Raw genomic sequence first — 19,185 nt, forward strand, 5'->3', positions numbered from 1 at the left:
TTTTGTATAGATCATATTCACACGTTCGAATTTCATCGAGCTACTTTGTCAAACGACATTGGGTTCACACACACACTCTGCTGCATTTTACCAACTCTTTTCAAGGTGGTTTCAAAAAGAAACAATGTGTATTCAAGCTCAAATAACATAATGTCCCTGCCCTTCTGTGCACAAAGTATGACAAGGTTAAGTTAACCCTTCATTTTAATACATGTTCAGGTTACCAAAGCGCATGTGCATCTGTTTAACTTTTGTTCAGTGTGGAAAATGGCTGAGTTGATTTAGATATTTAAACTTTCTCTACCTTCTTATGGACTCCATATGAGATTATAGATGCACGATATTGGACTTTCTGCCAATATCCGATATGCAGAATAACTGATACCAACACTGATATAAATATGTTTTTCCCTGTGCTCAACTGCACAGGTCATTTAGTCTCTTTTGTGGTGAAATTAATGAATATTTATGTATTCGTGTTGTAGCAGATAAAGACTGTGCAAAATAACATAACAAAGAAAATAATAGTTGGAGTGGGCACCAGCATAGATGTCAGGGAGGTAGCAGCCTATTCAGCCTACTATTTTAGTCATTAGTCTGCCTACTGTATATTCGATAATACATTTTAAAGCCAATATTTTGCATCCCTGCTTGAGACTGTTGTCGGCAACAGGCTACTGCTTCAATTTTTCAGTAAAGAGGCCCCATTTTTTCCTTTGGTCTACTCTCTTTACCATGCCATTCAGCTTTTACTGGGAGAGAACACTGTCAAAGAATGTGAAGTTTTCCAATGAATGGCTTCAACTTTCTGTCTTAAAGAGTTTCACAGAAGAAAAATACTATCCAAAATTCAAGATTACCATCAACTGCATGCAGGTCACGGTGCTCCTGGAAGCAGCTGTAATACTTGTACTTCTTACCACAGATGTCACAGGAGTAACGGAAGCTACCTGGAGATTAACAGACAAAGAGACACAGGCAGCATTTATAAGCATGACTAATATATGCAGGCAGGCAATGGGTATTACAAGCAATGATAAACAGTGCAGTCATTTTATGACAATAATAAAAGGTAACTTAAACTCAAGGGACCTTGAGAAATCCTGAATTTCCACTAAAAGCATCTTATAAATGTAGTTTTCTATGTGTTTTCTAAACCTCATTACTTTGTCTTCACCTGCTTGGGTTGAAATTTGTACTGACAATCAAAGGATTCCTGGAAAAAAAAAATCCAGAAAGAAGAAGTAATTGTCAAAAATGACAAATTTTGAATCTGGGTAGTATTGACTGGTACATCTAGAAATGTGATAGGCTCAAACTTGAACTGCATATTTTCTTGTGAAATCTAAGTGACTATGTGGTATAAAATATCAGAATCCGAGTCATTGGTCATTTCGCAGTTTTTAAGAAAATGTATCACTTTTTGCACTCTTCATTTATCGCAATATTAAATTGGTTAGTTAATGATGATGTTTCTGGTGCCAAGTTGTGTGAAGGGGCAGAGATGGCATATTTGTTTTGCCTTTGAAGAACAGACACACAGGACATAAATGAAAAAAGAAAAACAAGACTCAGGAAAATGGATCCCTGAGGAGGATTTTAGATGATTTTGTAATATATACATAGAATCAAAGTTTAGAAATATATAGGTCTGTCTGGCTGGATTAATGTCTGGTGAGACAGATGCCAAACACCTCTGCATCCAAAATGCCACTAATCTACGTTAGGGCAATAAGTGGTACCTCCATTTTGTAATTTTTAAAAAAACACACAAATTGACAATTACTGCTGTGTTACCTCGCAATCATTACAACTGATTATAGATTATAATTTAGACAATATAATTCCTGTCAGATAGTAGAATAAACCTCTGCAGGGTGTTTTGGTGACTTCGTGGTTTAGCTGTTACCTGAAGCCAAACACCCACCCCCACACCCCCCTGCAACTTTTTTAAATTATAGAGCTGTTTATGGTCTTAACGCCTACTTGGTCAGAATTACATGGAGCTTGTTCTTGCCACACTCCCAAAATAATCTCTTCCAACACCGAGCACACCTCCACAACATTTCAGCCAGAATTGTTCCATACCTACACTTCTTCAAAGAAAAATATTTGACAAACCAAATTACCTGGACAATCAGGGCTCATGATCACTTTGGCAGGCCACATTTTTATTTTTTAGAAATAATTGGTAATACAGTAAACAATCATTACAGACCATTGTGGTCTCATGCAGTCAAGATCTTAACACCCGCTGTTTCCTATAACGTAATACATCTGACGATACACAGGGTAATTTATCAAATGAATCAAAAACAGGTCATAATTTGCCTCAGCCTCTTTTATCTTTACTTGCTGCCATGTTCTTCCCGAGACTCCTTGGGCTGCTCGTAGTGGCAAATTATGTTTAAAAATACATGCATACAGTAAATTGGCATGCCAGTCATAGTCAAATATAAGCTCAAAATATGTGACATCAACCAAAAATGCTTTACAGCATGTTCCATCCTCTGAAGAATTTAATCTTTCAGCATTTTCTTTTGCCAAGCAGTGAAACTGCCCTACTTATTAACACTGTCACAGGCCTTTTGGTTTAACTGTGTTTGACTTCCTCATACAGCTAAAAGAAAAACAGCGTATTGTTGTTCTGTCTGCATTGAGGATGAGTATTCTCTATTTATCGCCATGTTTTTGCCGCTGCATTGAAGCGACATGCACATTCAAGTAATGATTTGTTACGAGTGCTGTAGGAATCTTTATAAATAACTCAAGTACTGTGAAGCGTATTTTTAGTCTTAATCAAACTTTCACAGCGATTTCTGGGAGTGATTTTAAGATGTCTAATGAACACAGGCCCTGGCGGCTGATGCCACATACTTGGAGGCTGCCATTTAATGTATTGATGAGGAGGTGTTAACAGATTAATAAGGTCCAATGTGTCACCATTGTGTGTATGGTCAAAAACAGAACCTGGCTCAGTTTAAAGCTCCTCTTTCTCCACTCAAAAATGCATTTTTTATGGATTGACACTGCTGTTGGATATTTGAAATGTGTTGTATAGAATGCTGTATGTGAGTCATCTGCTATGGTGCAAGTCTCAAAATGTTAAATGCAAACATAGGTGCTTTAGTTTGTGATACCACAAATAATGTGGAAGTCAATTACAGTCCAATGTGCAAAGTAGGAACATGAAACCTTCAGTCACATACACCAAGAATGTACTTTCACAATCAATGCATTTGGATTTGAATTAATGATTGTGTGACATCAGACAACTACCAAAGTTGCATGACGTGTTTTCTAAGAATTTATCCTGGGAATGTGTCAGTAGCAGATGCTTAACCAACTACAGGTATCAACAGTAATTATCACTTTGAGCACAGGCAGAACAGAAGCTGAAAGTCTGCTCACTTAATCATCTGCGTTGACAAGACATCAGCCTGATATCTGCAGACAGCCGTTACCGTGAGTTAGCTCCCCTGTCAGGGACAGACTGGATAAAGTGGAATACGCAAAACACTGTTTTCCGACAACTTTCACAGCTTCACATCCCATAGCCAGAGATAATATCTCTCCACACAAACAGCCCTCAGAGAGTGTGCAGTCTTTTTTGTCAGTCTACCCCACCCCCCGATTCCATCTCTACATGTTGCACCAGAGGAAGATATACATCTTCAGTCAGCCATCAATCTTCATTCACATCAGTCATCATAACCATGACAGATTCACATAGACTATAATTATTTATTATTTATGTAGTGCTGCAGGGCAGAGGCCTAAAACCCACAAACAAGTTTGCCGTGTTGCACTTACAGTTTCCTTGTCCGGAAGTTTCTTTTTTATTATTATTTGTTTTGGGGATTTTTTAGAATGTGTTGTTGAAGCATGTGCTTAGGTCTACAGTTACCACAAGCTCAAGACAATCTTCACACCTTACAACATACAACTATCTGTGGACATTCTCCACAGATTGTCTAGAGGGGCTATGTATGTGAGCGCAAATTACGACGGAGATTCTCCTGCCAGCTCCCCGGTCTAATCTCAGGATAAAGTGATCTTAAAAACTCCTCTACGTAATCCTCAACAAGTGAATGGACAAGTGTTCTGTATGGAGGCAGATTAGGTTTAAGTCTTTCTACTCAACTCAAAAAATACATTTTCAAATTTAAAAAAATGTAAACATACTTTGAATTAAATTCTTGAATTATTTTGAATAAATTATGAATTTTCATATTTTATTTTTAGATGTTATGATATTTGAGGTCTTATTATTAGCAAATGTTTTCAGAGTTAAATCTACTTTTTTTTACCAAACTAACTAAAAACAAAAACCTTTCACTTTCAAGTCTTGTTTTTTAGGTTTCAAGGCGGAGGAACTTCCACTGTCATGTTGCCCTCCGGAAACACGGCTTCCACACGCCCGATTCATGTGACTCACAGTAACACACACACACATACATATACATATATATATATATATATATATATATATATATATATATATATATACACATACATATATATATATACATACATACATACATGTATATATATATATATGCACATATACATATACACACACATATATATATACATACATACATATATACACACACACATACATACATGTATACACAGTGGTGAGAAAAAGTGTTTGCCCCCTTCCTGATTTCTTATTTTTTAGCATGTTTGTCACACTTAATTGTTTCAGATCATCAAAAAAATTTAAATATTAGTCAAAGACAACACAAGTAAGCATAATGCGGTTTTTAAATGAAGGTTTTTATTATTAAGGGAGGGGGAAAAAAACCTACATGGCCCCTAAACCTAAGAACTGGTTGGGCCGCCGTTTGCAGCAACAACTGCAATCAAGCGTTTGCAATAACTTGCAATGAGTCTTTTACAGCACTGTGGAGGATTTTTGGCCCACTCATCTTTGCAGAATTGTTGTAATTCAGCCACATTAGAGGGTTTTCGGGCATGAACTGGCTTTAAAGGTCATGCCACAGCATCTCAATAGGATTCAGGTCAGGACTTTGACTAGGCCACTCTTAAGTCTTCATTTTGTTTTTCTTTAGCCATTCAGAAGTGGACTTGCTGGCGTGCTTCAGATCATTGTCCTGCTGCAGCACCCAAGTTCGCTTCAGCCTGAGGTCACGAACAGATGGCCGCACATTCTCCTTCAGGATTTTTTGGTAGACAGCAGAATTCATGGTTCCATTTATCATAGCAAGTCTTCCAGGTCCTGAAGCAGCAAAACAGCCCCACACCATCACACTTCCACCACCATATTTGACTGTTGTTTTGATGTTCTTTTTCTGAAAAGTGCTGTTACTTTTACACCAGATGTAATGGGACACACACCTTCCAAAAGGTTCAACTTTTGTCTCGTCAGTCCACAGAGTATTTTCCCAAAAGTCTTGGAGATCATCAAGATGTTTTTCGTCTTGGAACTCTGCCATGCAGGCCATTTTTGTCTAGTCTCTTTCTTATGGGGGCCTTGTGACCTCTTAGATGAGTCATCGCTATGCTATTGGGGTAACTCTTGTCGGCTGGCCACTCATGGGAAGGTTGCCCACTGTTCCATGTTTTCTCCATTTGTGAATAATGGCCCTCAGCGTGGTTCACGAGAGTCCCAAAGCTTTAGAAAGGTCTTTGTAACCTTTTCCAGACCGATAGATGTCAATTACTTTGTATCTCATTTGTTCCTGAATTGCTTTATCGCGGCATGATGTCTTCCTTTTTTGGGATCTTTTGGCTGACTTCACTTCGTCTGACAGGTTCTATTTAAGTCGTCTCATAATTCAATAGGTCTGGCAGTAATCAGACCTGGGTGTGGCAAGTAAAATTTTCTAAAAAATGTGACTAACCTCAGTGACCTCATGATTTTACAAGGGGGGGGAGGGGCAATTACTTTTTCACATGGGGCCATGTAGGTTTGGATAATTTTTTCCCCCATAATTAATAAAATCATCACTTAAAAACTGCATTTTGGGGTATCTTTGTCTAATATTTAAATTTGTTTGATAATCTGATACATTTAAGTGTGAGAAACATGAAAAGAAATAAGAAATCAGGAAGGGGGCAAATACTTTTTCACAGCACTGTATATTTTTGTCTCATACAATTGAATGTAATACAGCTTTTTTCAGCAATCACGTACATTAACATTTTTTTTAAGGTAAGGTAAATTCAATTCAGTTAGACTGCGGTGCAGTTTCCAGTCTTCTGAATGGAAATCTGAAAGATATCTGGTAAAGCATTATGTCTGTTAAATGGCCCAAGTGAGAAATAAACAGCTTGTGCTGGCATGCTGATAAACGTTTTTGTGCTTGGGTGTGCAAAAGTGTACTCACTGTTGGGAGCCTGGGGTAAACCATCCCCAACCATAGCCTCTGATTCTATAGAAGAAAACATGGAAAATAGAAAAGTCATTAGAAATTGGCCTAACAGAAATCTTTTACAGATTATGTAAAGGAGTGCTGACATCAGCTCAAAGTTTAAATCTTGTGTTAAAAATGTTCTCACTTAGATTAAAATAATTCCCAGGTCAAAAAGCATTGATTAACTAATAATCTGGTCACAACAAGATTTGAATGACTCACACAATAGGAAAGAGGCAAATACTTTTCTTTTGTCTTACCTCTGTGTGCCCTGACGTGCGTCTGAAAGCAGTTGTAATACTTGTACTTCTTCCCACACACCCCACATACATAGGAACCTGCATGAGAATTCAAAAATGGTGTTATAAAAAAAATAAGGAGGCAAGTGCAATATTATCAGGAGAATATACATGTAGCATATTTGTCATTAGGATCTTGCTGTCATTGTTATCCCTATCTTTATCCCTATGAGTAAATACCAAAACAGTCAGCTAATCGCCTTTGCTGCGGGTATCACATTTCACACAATATTTATGTTTTTATAAAATGTGGTCTCTCCTTCACTTTAAAATGAACTCAAATTCCTCTGAGATTTTGTTGCCTAAAAAAGGAAAGAATTTATACAACTGTGATTAATTGATTCAATAAATGAGAATGTCCTGAGCCAAGAATGGTATCTGGGATAATCAACGCAATTTTAACTGGTCAGTAACAGTTACATGAAATCCAGCTTTTATTTCCAAGTCTATGTATTGAAAAATGTCAACCTAACTGTGGTTCATTAGAATTTTGGGTTAAACTATTTCATGACAGCATCGATAGTCAGTAAAAAGTGTATAAGGTACGCCTGGCAAGTAACTAGAATATATTTATCTAATGGTAACCAAACAGGTGCACTATGCGTACAAGATATTTGAACGTCTGTCAAATTCTCTGATCACTGGAATTTGAATTGTAATGAAAGACCTTTTCCACAGCAGATATTGTTTTACTTAATATTAGTACATCCAATAACATTAAATTCAGGTTCCACTTAAAGTTAAGAGCCATGATCCTGCTACAGTAATGTCAAAGTGTGGATGTTGGATGCTGGATGTTTTCCAATAAAGTGATTGAGAACTAATTATACTGTATGGTCATTATAGCATTGCTGAAACAAATTGAATGGTGACCTAAGACTTTTGCACAGTGCATGCATAGTGCATTGGTGTGTGTGTGTGTGTGTGTGTTCGTGCAAATTATTTCACCAAGGAATTTGCTGAATAGGTATTTTAATACTGAAAACAATCATTACCACCGTCATGTGAGAGCTTCAGGTTGGCAATAGAGTGGAAAGCGGAATAGCTGAATGTGGGGCTCAATTCATACTACGTGTACTGGAAAAAAAAAAAAACCTTCACTCAAATTACTAAAAAAAGAAAGAAATTTCATTTGTGCTTACAGGCTTGGAAAATTAGATTTAAAAAATTCAACAGCAGCAACAGTCAACTGTTTTCACAGGAGGCATGTTATATGTAGAGAATAAAAAACTATGGAAAAAAAGTGGCAGGACGCCGTTTCTCGACACTGATAGAGACACTGCTGTTGATCTTTTTAAATGTCAATTTTTCAAAAGCGGTGCCGCCTGTTATGACAGTCAGGTAGCAGTGCCAGGGTCAACGGACATCAGGCACGACTGCAGTCAACAAATGCATGTATATTCAGTCACACACCTATGCATGAGTCTGTGCTCTTCGATGGAGGAGGAGTACCAAGGGCAAACATACCCTCGGTCGGAGCTCGACGGGATCCGCCTGCACTTGCTCCTCCATCATTTCCTCCAATGACAACACAAATCTCAGCAGGGTTGACATCACCAATTTTCCCGTTGCTCGTCTCGCAGGTGCCAGGCTCTTTCTTGACTGTGACAGGCGCTGGGCTCGTATTTGTGGTCATTGAGGATAAGGCAGTTGAGGGGCCGTCTGTGGCTGCACTTCCACCATCTCCCTGCTCCTTCCCAAGTTTGGGTGCCTCTTGTGCACTCATGACTCCGCCTCCTCTGAGCCTGTACGTCTGTATGAGGAGAAGACAAAACAGCGATAAAGAAAATGTTTTATCTAATGGTCAAATATTTCATGTTGAAACAGTGCAGTATCCAAGAGCTCACTCCAAAAACAACCAGCATCTGATAATTAAAGAAACCATAAAAAGAGTCAAAATTGTGAGACAAACTTCCTTTCCTAAATACTGTGAGATATGAGCTCAAAATACTATGTAAACACCTGTGACGCAGTGATTTTGAGGGCAGAAAAAAAAAACACTGAGCCGTTGAGGAAAGGTTCATGGGTGACCTTTGATGGTATAAATACTAGTTTTGTGGCACCCAAATGCTCTAATTTCAGAAATATCCAAATTACACAAATTGCCACTTCAGCACAGGGCTATAAAAGGCCTTGTCAAGAGACTGTACTTAAAATGCAACCAAGCAAAACAGAGTTATGCTAGAATGACTGATGGAATTATGGAAAACTGGTCTTCTATTAATAGTGAACCAATACAGTAACAGGAGTCCTTTTCATAGCACTCATACACCTTTCTTTGGATATGACACAAAACCAACACACTGTTCACTCAGTAAACAGGCCTCTGAACTAGATAATATTGAGACAAAACATTTTTGGTTTTTAGTCCAAAAAGCTTACATTGATCATCCATCCATTCATTCATCTTCTACCACTTTAATCCTCCATATGAGGGCACGGGGGGTTGACATAGGGCGAAAGGCGGGTTACACACAGGACATGTCACCAGGGCCACGTAGAGACAAACAACCCTTCTCTGACTCTCGCACTCACGCCTACGGTCAATTTAGAGCGTCCAGTTTGCCTAATGCCCAAATCTGCATGTTTTCTTTTGGATTGTGGGAGGAAACCCACGCACAGAGAACATGCAAACTTGTACTATCACAAAATACCAAATTATTAAAGCTATGCAAATTGTGCATTTTGTTGATTTTCAAATAGCATCTAATAATTTGCTTTAAACAATAAAAAAACACTATAGTGATGGGAACAACAGTTTTTTATTTTGGTGTACTGAACCTTTCGAATCAGCTCAAAAAAGATTAGCTCAAAAGATTTGTTCACCGAATCGTTCAGTTGTTCCTTCATGACGGGAGCGCAGACTCCGGTCTGACTCGGTCACTAAGTAACTGAACGGAAACAGAGCTGAACAGGTTGTGTCAGTTCAGTAATATGTAAGCAATTCTGTATAATTCAAATTAAAATGGATTTTCATTTTCAGAATATAGCTGCATTTTTAATAATAAAATGAATAATTCATGTGTCCTCTTTGTTTTCTTTTTGTTTGTGTCATAAAATGAGCAGTCTTGAAGAAAAAAATTAAAATGCAGTTTGGATGATTTATTACAAATTTTATTCATGAGTCAAATAATGCTAATGCTCAAATATATTCTGAAAATTAAAAAGCATTTCTGTTAATCCATTTTAATTTGAATTATGGTACATATTTGCTTTCATACAGTACCTCCGGCACTCGTAAATAGCCCAAACCCCCTCTGTTAAAATAGAGCATATTTCCTTGCTAAATGTTGGAATTGTAGGTATTTTGAACTGATCTACAGTCTGGCATTGTTCTTGGATATGCTGAGGCAGATTTTCTGACAGTTTAACCCGCTGAATCACTGAACTGGTGAACTGGTACACTGAATATTGCCCAGTACACTCAGTGAACGAATCACTTGATGTATCAGTACACGTTCTTTTGAACAAATCGTTCGTGAGCGAAACAACACTACATCAATATTCTATGTTCACCTGTAAACCGCATGTCATGTGCACATATTTCATTAAGATTATGTGAATCTGTAAATCTTATCACCATGAACCTCACTGTTGGTGTCCAAGGTTGACGGACTGATGGCCCTTTCAGGAAAGGTCAGCAAAGCCAGTAGGATTCAACCCTGAGGCCAAAGCATGGATGCAAACCATCCATTTATTGGCAAACACTGACATTTAGGGTTTTGAATTGATTATTTCCATTATGGTCATTGCACATTTGTAGGTTCTTTAAGGAGGATTAACTTTTTAATATTGACTCGCTAATTTCAAAGTGCATTTCTGCATTACTGATTTTCCCATAACAATGATTTCCCATTACCGCTACAACAATCACTTCATTGATCAATTATTAATCGACAACAAAATTAAACACCAGCTCTTGTTAACATCTTTCTTTTTAATAAAAACAAGTTTTCTAATTTAAATGTGAGTAAGACAGTAAACTGAATATGTTTGGTTTGTAGACAAAACCATGACATTAATAGATAATGAGATATGGAAAGAAAAACTGATTAACAATTTTACATTTGCAAATATGCAACATGTTGCAACTGACCAGAAACAGCCCGAGTAGCCATGTTTATGCAAAGGAAATTAAAGCTTATTGAGCATTTTAACAGGATTTAAAAGAAAAAAATACTTTTGATCAGGAGGAGTGAATTACATGTAGTAAAGAAATAGGCCGGCTGCTGCTCTGTGATAACAACTAACATATGATAGGAGTCTGGATCACAGATTCTTTCAAGTCTTTACATCTACAACATGAAGCCAAGATCTTTAGTCTCAAAGATTGCACCTCCCACCCATAAACCAGCTCAATTCCAAACTGAGACTTCATAATATAGCACAGCATCCTCTATTACTATTATTACTACATTCACTTTGCTGAAGAAGAGAGTGAAATCACAAAGTCCATATACTGTGTCGATAATAAAGATGGATTCATCATAATGACCTAAAGCTAGAAACACCTTGAAATGGTGACACTTCATTCATTCATGAATGCTGTTACACTTTTAGAATTGCTACAATAAGAATGTATGAACCAGATTTTTAACCTCATTTTTCAAACAGAGATCTTTTGGGTCAGCAAACTTAAGACACCTACTTACACAATCTACGAAGCAGTGCCAAATTTTACATCCCTGTGACATCATAAATTCCACAGTCACTTCTACATTCTCTACTTTCAGGACTGGGCAGTCATACATAACAAGTGAATTGTTGAAATTGTTGCTATTGCCCTTTTAAGACCTTTAACTCAAATGCTGCTGCTGCTGCTGAGGCAATTTTAATGTATTAAGGATCAAGAGTTAAGCAAGAGTGCATATCTCTGCTTTAATAAATATTTAAGCTTTTGTTTTACAGAACATACCTTTAAGAAAAGCTCAAAAGCTTTGCTGTGTGTGGGTATCTATAAATATTTCTCTAGACATTGTTCCTTACAAGGCTCTTTGCAGTGAGCAGTATCAACAGTGGTATAAAGACCATAATACTACACTGAGAAAACAAAAGTGACGGGCATAAAAATAAATAACACCAGCCAGAGAATTAAGTTTCCATTTTAACATTTTATGACTCATGTAGAAATAATAAAGTAACTGCATTACTTTGTGTGACTTTGTTAAACACAATCATCACGACGCTTGTTTAGGTTAAGCTTTGAGCTGGCGTCTCTCTGCGGGAACTTTTGCTCAGGGTAGAAGAGGAATTTTGAGAGGGTCTTTTCACATTTTTACTGGACCCAGTGTGTCGAGACTGACAAGCTCGCACTGACTGTTCATGTCATTTAAAAATAAACATCTGTTTTCACAGTCATCTTCTTCCTCCTGAAAATGATGTGTGAAATGTGTGTGTCCGTCTAAATGTAAGAGTGAGTCAGTGAAAAATACAGTAAAAACCAACCAACTTCTCAGACGAAGCTTCTTTTTTTTTTTATCCTAAAAATTTAGCCTATGGGAAGCAGTTTCAAGGTCAACAGTGCTGGCATTTGGCAGTGTTGTGGCAGAATTTACACTAGAATGAAAATGTTCTACTGAGACAAGCATAATACAAAAAGGAGGGTGTCATCATTGTCCTGTTATGTGTAATATAATAAATGGCTTCTGTGAGTTTAAATTCTAAAAATTAATGAAGCAAGGATGCATATATCGACTCTACCCTTCTACCCGCCTTTTTTTCCAAATTGTTTCCTATTATTATTCATCATTAAGATCAGCTGAATGAATGAATACGATCAGCTGATGTGACACCAATCAGAAATAAGTTATCTCCAAAAAATGGTTTGCAGTGCTGTCAGTTCACAGGATTACACAAAAAACTATTGATCGGCTTTTATTGAACTGATTCACTAAAAAATTGATGTAGTATTCCAGTTTCCTCCTGAAGCCAACCAGGAAATCAGGATATAGTGAACAGTTACAAAAATAAAAGCAAAGCAAAAATAACTCCATTTGAGAAGAAGTCTATGAGGAAATGAGCCTCCTTCCAACTTGAATACTTGATAAGTCAATAAGCAGTTTCCTGAGGAGTTAATGGTCTCAACTGCTAGTTTCAGGTCTTCTTCAAAAGCACATGCTGTTGATTTTGTAAATAATGTTCCTGCTTAGAATAAATCAAAAGATAAAGCACAAGTGGACACAAGTGTGAATGACAGTTGGTTGTCCAATAAGAGCCTGGTTGCAGATAACATCTGTGAACTTAAGTTTGCAAAACGTCAACATGGAACCAGTCAAATAACAAATCTTGAGGCGAGTTCAGATTCCTATGGTTGATGTCGCAATTGGTTGCAATGTGATGGGAGAATTTGGTGGATGCAAAAATAAATGTCGTTTAATTTGTTTTCTTCTTCTCCTCCATTTTTTGTGAATTCCTCAAGAAAGAACATTTTAAAATAAATCCGTACAGAACATGTAAATTATGATCCAAAGTTTTGTGGGGGTGGAGGCATCTGCCCTTGGGGCATTTTCTAGTTTATTTTTTTTAATATTGGTCTTACAATTAGGTCCACCATAAGATGCCTTAAGAGGCAAGCATGAAAAATTACTATACTACATTCCTTTGTGGTGCTATTTTAAATTATTGATTACATCTTATTATCATAAAAAAGTGGATGCTTGCACTTCTACTTAACTATAATTATTAAGGTAGATAAAGTAGTACTTTCTGCTCCAGGTATGCTACATTTACTAGACACTCGTTATTTCACAGAACAAGACTTTAGAATAAAAAAAAAATAAATATCTATTAAGAAACCAGTGACACAAAACACTATATGGTTGGGGCCCTATGCAACATTTAAGGAATATGAGCTAATTAAACTTCTCACATGGTTTCAATTAAATCATTGTTTGAGGTACAACAGCAATTACTTTATAGAAAAGAAGAGGATTAGAGAGAAGTCCGAAAAGAACTAAAACAGATTTGTGTGACAGAGCGGGGTGGGGGGGGTTTCTCTCTTTTCCCATTAATCATCTCATGACCTCACAGATTCATCTTGTGATACATTAGAGAGACCTGACCCTGGGATTGCAAACCACTGGACATAACAAAAACAAAATATATATATAACTCAACCAAATGCAACAGTAAAGCACCACCTGACCCAGGAACAGGATATTTGATATTAGCACTGTACATACATAACAAGTTAATTAAGGACCCCAGAGTTGTCGGTTCCCTGCACCTCATAGACACACTCATGGTCATCTTATGATTGGAAAGAACATAAGCAGCTTCCAACAGCAGAGAGAAGGAGGCCAAGAGGAAAAATCAATGATGGGGTAACAATTCTTTGCTTGAGCCATTTTATGAATGTTTGGATATCTGATGATATTGATTAGCTCTTGATTGATTGAGAGTATACTTCATGCAAGGGGGAAATGAACATACCTTAATGTATGCTTTGACAAAACCTTTGCCAACTGTAATTAAATTAAACAATGGCTGCAACACATGCGTATCAGAAAGTAATCACACATTTGTCCATTCCCTCCTTATACTTCCTCTGCAATATTTTGAATGCGTAATATCTGATTGTATGAAATGCCTGCTGTGACCCGTTTATTCCTTCTAATTAAAGTCAAAATGCAAAATTAGCCATCTGGCCTTGTGCTCTCTCCTAGTCCGAGGCTTCTGATATACTCAAACCTACAGCACCGTGACTGAACAAAAATATTAACCGGATGCACATTTGTTTGATGTTCCGAACATATACAGCACATTCAAAAATCAACGAAAACTAAAAGAGCACTAAAGGAGATAACCACCACCACTACCACCACTACAGCAGAAAATGCAGTTAAATGAAATAATGAAATGTCATTTACTTGTAATATAAACAATCTATAGATAGTACCAACGTAACATGTTACAGCAAGAATTGGTGTGTTGTGCTGTGATTTATGCCAGCGAGACTAGTTTTCACTTTGTGATTTGACCCAGCTGTCTTCAGATAAGGAGGTTACAAGGAAAACATCTCTAAGAGGACATATCTCTCTTCAGAATCCAATGCTTAGTCGAGGTACTTAAAATAATTGGCCTATATTAGGGCAGTACAGTATCTGCCTTTGCACAATAAAGTAGTAAATCAATCACTGTGCTCAGTTAAAGCAAAAAAAAAAGTTGCTTCTAACTTGGAGATGTTTTCTTACTTTGAATTGTATCTTACTTTGCCAAAAATCACTGTGCTCTGCATGTTAAGATGACTGGAATAGAGATTCCAAATATAAAATACAAATTTGTTTAAGGCTCATGAAAATGTTTCCACTCTGGGGGATTTAAAATAGGAATCAGCTAAAATGGAGGATGGAGGGGGTCACTTCAATCACTGCTTTCAGAGCAGACTCAGTGACTAGGAGCAAATGTTGACCAAAACCTGTTTCACACTAAATGTTTTGCCTGGTTTTTCCGTTTCTTTAATCAAAACCACATTTTCCTGTCCTCTGTAATAAATGTCTTCCAAGATGGTGTATGACCAATGATTTCAAAAAGCAATAATGCAGAGAAATGGATAACCCCTCCACACCCCCACAACCCCACAAACGCATACACACACACACACACACACACACACCCAGGATGCTCTGGAAAAAGAAACTGTGTCGTCTAGTAAAATTCCATCAGCGTACACTCAAAAACCGCCATAAAAACCTTTTCAATCTATATGTTAATGCCACGAATTAAAATTTAATAACATGAGATATTGAAAAGCAGACTTGAATTATACAAAAATAAATCCTGAAAGATCAGGCCCCTAAAATTAGAAATTCAGGGCGGCATCCGGTCTGCTGCTAAACCCTTGTAGGCTGGCAGATTAAATTTTTGATGAAAATCAAAATTACACTGCACACTGATGCAGGCGCCGCAAACCTGGCACTATTGTGATTTATGGATTCATTAAACCCGAGGGAGTGCAACCCCTCCCCTTTTCACTCAAAGAAATGAGATTTGCTTTGCTGAAAATTTGTATTTTCAGAAAAGCTATTCAGGCTCTACTCTACCTTCAGAAAATGGTCAAGGAAAAAAGACGCCTCTGTGTACATAACCACAGCACGTAAACAGCCCTAATTTTCATTGCTGCAGCAATTGAACATCCTTATGCATTATTCATGAAACCAATAAGGTTCATTTTTACAAAGGAAGAGGCAGGAAAAATATGTGCAGAATGCACAGAATTATTTTAATGTAGCAGGCCCAACCCCTGAAAAGCTGCTCCCTGGAGACTAATTTAACTGAAGCCATTTTCAGACATTTTCAGCACGCCATTAAGAAAATAACACAACATGAATGTTCACTATGTTTAAAAGAATCCATGTTTCTTTAGACACATCAAAGTACAAATCAGTAAATGTACAAAAAAAAGAATCAACGTGATATCAAACAGGAGCTGCTTGAACAGCTCTCACCATTTGAGTAGAAAACAAAACCTCTGTACTTAGTTGATTAATTAGAGCAGCAACTATGTGTCAAGCACTGTAACCAGTGGTCTGTGATTTGATTGCCCTCCGTCTTGTGTTTATGAGAGCCTGGGAGGGACAAGTTTCACCTCTCTCTCTCTCTCTCTCTCTCTCCTCAAACTATTTGCTTCAAATATCTTCAGTGAAACAAAGCTTTTGTTTGTGTACTGACAAACCAGCATTCTTACCTTACTAAAAATGAGAACACTTCCAGAATCCAATTCCCATTAAGTGAATCAGGGTGTGAGGTGTTACTCACTGAAAGAAACGTTATTCCTGGGAGCTTTACAACTTCTTACTTGATTCTTTGGCTACTCTGCATGTAAACATTCTCATCACTTTAAGTCATCCAGCCCTGTTTATCTCACAACACTGGTTGCCCAACTTGCTGCATTTTGATTAGACTATGCATGCAAAGGTCAGAATTTACACTTAGATTTTGCATACCAGACACACAATTTCCACCAGCTCTTTAAATTTATACATATTTGAAGGTCAGCATTAAAATTACCCACAGCAAAATGGCCTTCACAGTTTCCCTTACATTAAAATAAAAAGCAAGCCATGCAAGATGGGAAAGTGTTTGGCGTCTGCAGGATTAATATAAACAGTAGAGGCACTGGTTGTAATTGTTTTTCCTGCCCTCAAATTATGCTGACTTGGTCTTTCTTCTTCCACTGCTGTTCAGTTCATTTTGGACAGTTATTTTCCACATACAGATTTTCCAATCTCGGTAAATAAAAGTCAGAATTGTTCAGTGTGTTTACCAAGCAGTAAATTATATATGTATACACTTCACAGCACACATAAAAGCAAACAAAGACAACCACACAAAATAATACTAACTGAACTACAGTTGATGTGCATGTTGGATTTAAGAGATACGGGACAGGCTGTATTTCTAATGAAGACTAATAAACCTTTGGCAAAATAATTCAAAGCCACAAGAGCTATTATTTTTTTATGCTTCAGTAAGATTGTACTTGTACAATAGTTCATGTGCCGTTTTCAAGTTCATTTGTGCATTAAAGAGTTTGGCCAGTGTAGTGATATTCGAACTACAAACTAACATTTATTTCAATAAATACATGTCAAAACTCGTGTCATTATACACATATACTGTGTGTATATATATATTTATTTATTTTTTAATTTCTCAAAATGGCTGCCTACAGGTGGCGCCAATGACGCCCAAATTTTTAATCCTCTATCTTCCTAAATAAAATAAAAGTCGAACTGTATCTCGACTAAAACGTCACTTTGATGGCTTTTTTGTGATCCGTGTCCAGTGACAACCGAGCCGTTACACACGAGCACAAGTGTCGTTAGAAATGTGTGACTTTCTGAACAGCAACTCCGGAGCTCTGCTCAAATTTGCAGGAAAATTCACAAAACATGGCTGCAGGAGGTTTTTGTGTTTCAGATTGTTCCTCCCCTCATCGTCCTTCATGTTGCGTTCATTTCCCCCCTCGTCTCCACAGGAACAGACCCAGTGGTTGAAACATAGTAGGTGGATAAATATGTGAACCAGCTCGGTGCACAAGCGACTAGTCAGCAGTTAAACGGAAACTTCATTAACAGATAATTCGGTCCAAAAAAACATCAACAGATTAGGTCTGTTACGGATGGCTTCAAAGCCTGCATCTGGTTTTATTGACAGGCGGCAGCGACAGCAGCAGCAACGCAGAGGGGCTGCCAGCTCTCCTTTGAAACGAAAAACTTAACATCCGCCACCGAAATTTCTCAAATTAAGGATTTTTTTTCTAGACGAGGGAGAGAAAAAATAAAACACTATTGACTTACCTCCAGATACGATGCAGCTCATGCGAAACGGTCTCCCCGTTCCAGAGATCTTCCCTCCCCGACCGGAGGTGACTAACTGCAAACTGCTCCCTCAAAAATGTGAATTAGTTATGAGAAATTCCGAATGTAAAAAAAAAAAAAGAAAAAAAAAATCCACCACGACGGGGTTTTTTTGCTCTGAAACGGACGCGCTGCGTTACATTTTAGAAAGAAGTAATGGCGTAATATAAGTCATGAATTTGCCGAGGTTCGCTCCGGTCGTGCAGGCTCTCCGTTTTTAGCCGTGCACAGCGGGTTTACGTTGCGGTTCCTCCTGTGGAAATTTTCGTCCGCCATATACAAGGGCAGATTTCGAAATTGCAGCGCCGGCCTGCATATTAGCCTACATGAAAAAAAAGAAAAAAATGAAAAAGGAAAAAAGTCTGGGAAGCAGACAGAAAGAAAAATATGTTGGCCAACTATGAAGTTACACGGGGATTAGGGCGAATAGAAATTGCGCAAAGGCAAAACTATATCAAATTGCAACATATAAGGCGTTTGTTGTTTATTGCTGTGCACTAGAAGCTATAAAGACCATACGCATTTATCCTTTTTCATTAGATAGAGGCTCCAGGCAACGTTAATTGGTTTCTGTTCACTGGCCAGTTTTAGATAATGGTCAAGTTGTGCAGGTGTTTCCTGATATAGTATTTATTATTCTGACTTTATTGTTCTGACGCCGGTTGCTAGGTATTTGAAATCCAGGACTATTTGTAATAAAAGTGATGTCTGTTGATATACGAATACAATATGCTGCCTCCAAATATAGTAACACTGGCATGTGCGTTGAAGGGCAAGGTTTTGGTTGGCCAACACATTTCTTTTTCAAATTCTAGAATTAACTCAAAGTAAATGTTTTCTCTTTTAAAATAATTTGGTTTTGTTTAAAATAAAACCTTTGGTTCCTATGTAGAACCTCCTTGGCTTTTATGTAGCACAGAATGGTTTGAAATGCAGATAAATATAGGCTGTATGAAGGTTTAAATTATTTTAACTAAATAATACATACAACAATAAATACTGACTACTATACTATATACTACTATTGATGAATGTATTTTTGTATTTTGAATGTATTTTTGACATTATTGAACAGTCACTAAGACATTATGTACATGTTTTAACAAATAAACAAATATGCTCAGTAAAATGCATCACTCTGCC

At 37.3% G+C, this 19,185-nt stretch overlaps 1 protein-coding gene across 5 annotated transcripts in view; it reads right to left on the bottom strand.

Annotated features, from left to right (window-relative positions):
• Positions 1–18,393, bottom strand: part of znf618 (zinc finger protein 618) — a 31,299-nt gene extending 12,906 nt beyond the window's left edge. For 3 of the 5 annotated variants that reach the window (XM_058617034.1, XM_058617033.1, XM_058617030.1), the window contains exons 1-5: positions 17,983–18,393; positions 8,096–8,435; positions 6,644–6,721; positions 6,357–6,401; positions 861–950 (exon numbers count right to left, since the gene is read on the bottom strand). In XM_058617034.1, the coding sequence (XP_058473017.1) occupies positions 861–950; positions 6,357–6,401; positions 6,644–6,721; positions 8,096–8,408 (526 nt within the window). In that variant the 5' untranslated portion in view covers positions 8,409–8,435; positions 17,983–18,393. The remainder of the gene's footprint in view (positions 1–860; positions 951–6,356; positions 6,402–6,643; positions 6,722–8,095; positions 8,436–17,982) is intronic. The other 2 variants (XM_058617035.1, XM_058617031.1) reach the window with 1 other exon arrangement.
• Between the last annotated feature and the right edge of the window lie 792 nt (positions 18,394–19,185).

This window comes from Solea solea, chromosome 19 (assembly GCF_958295425.1).
Source record: "Solea solea chromosome 19, fSolSol10.1, whole genome shotgun sequence".
Taxonomy (NCBI): Eukaryota; Metazoa; Chordata; class Actinopteri; order Pleuronectiformes; family Soleidae; genus Solea; species Solea solea.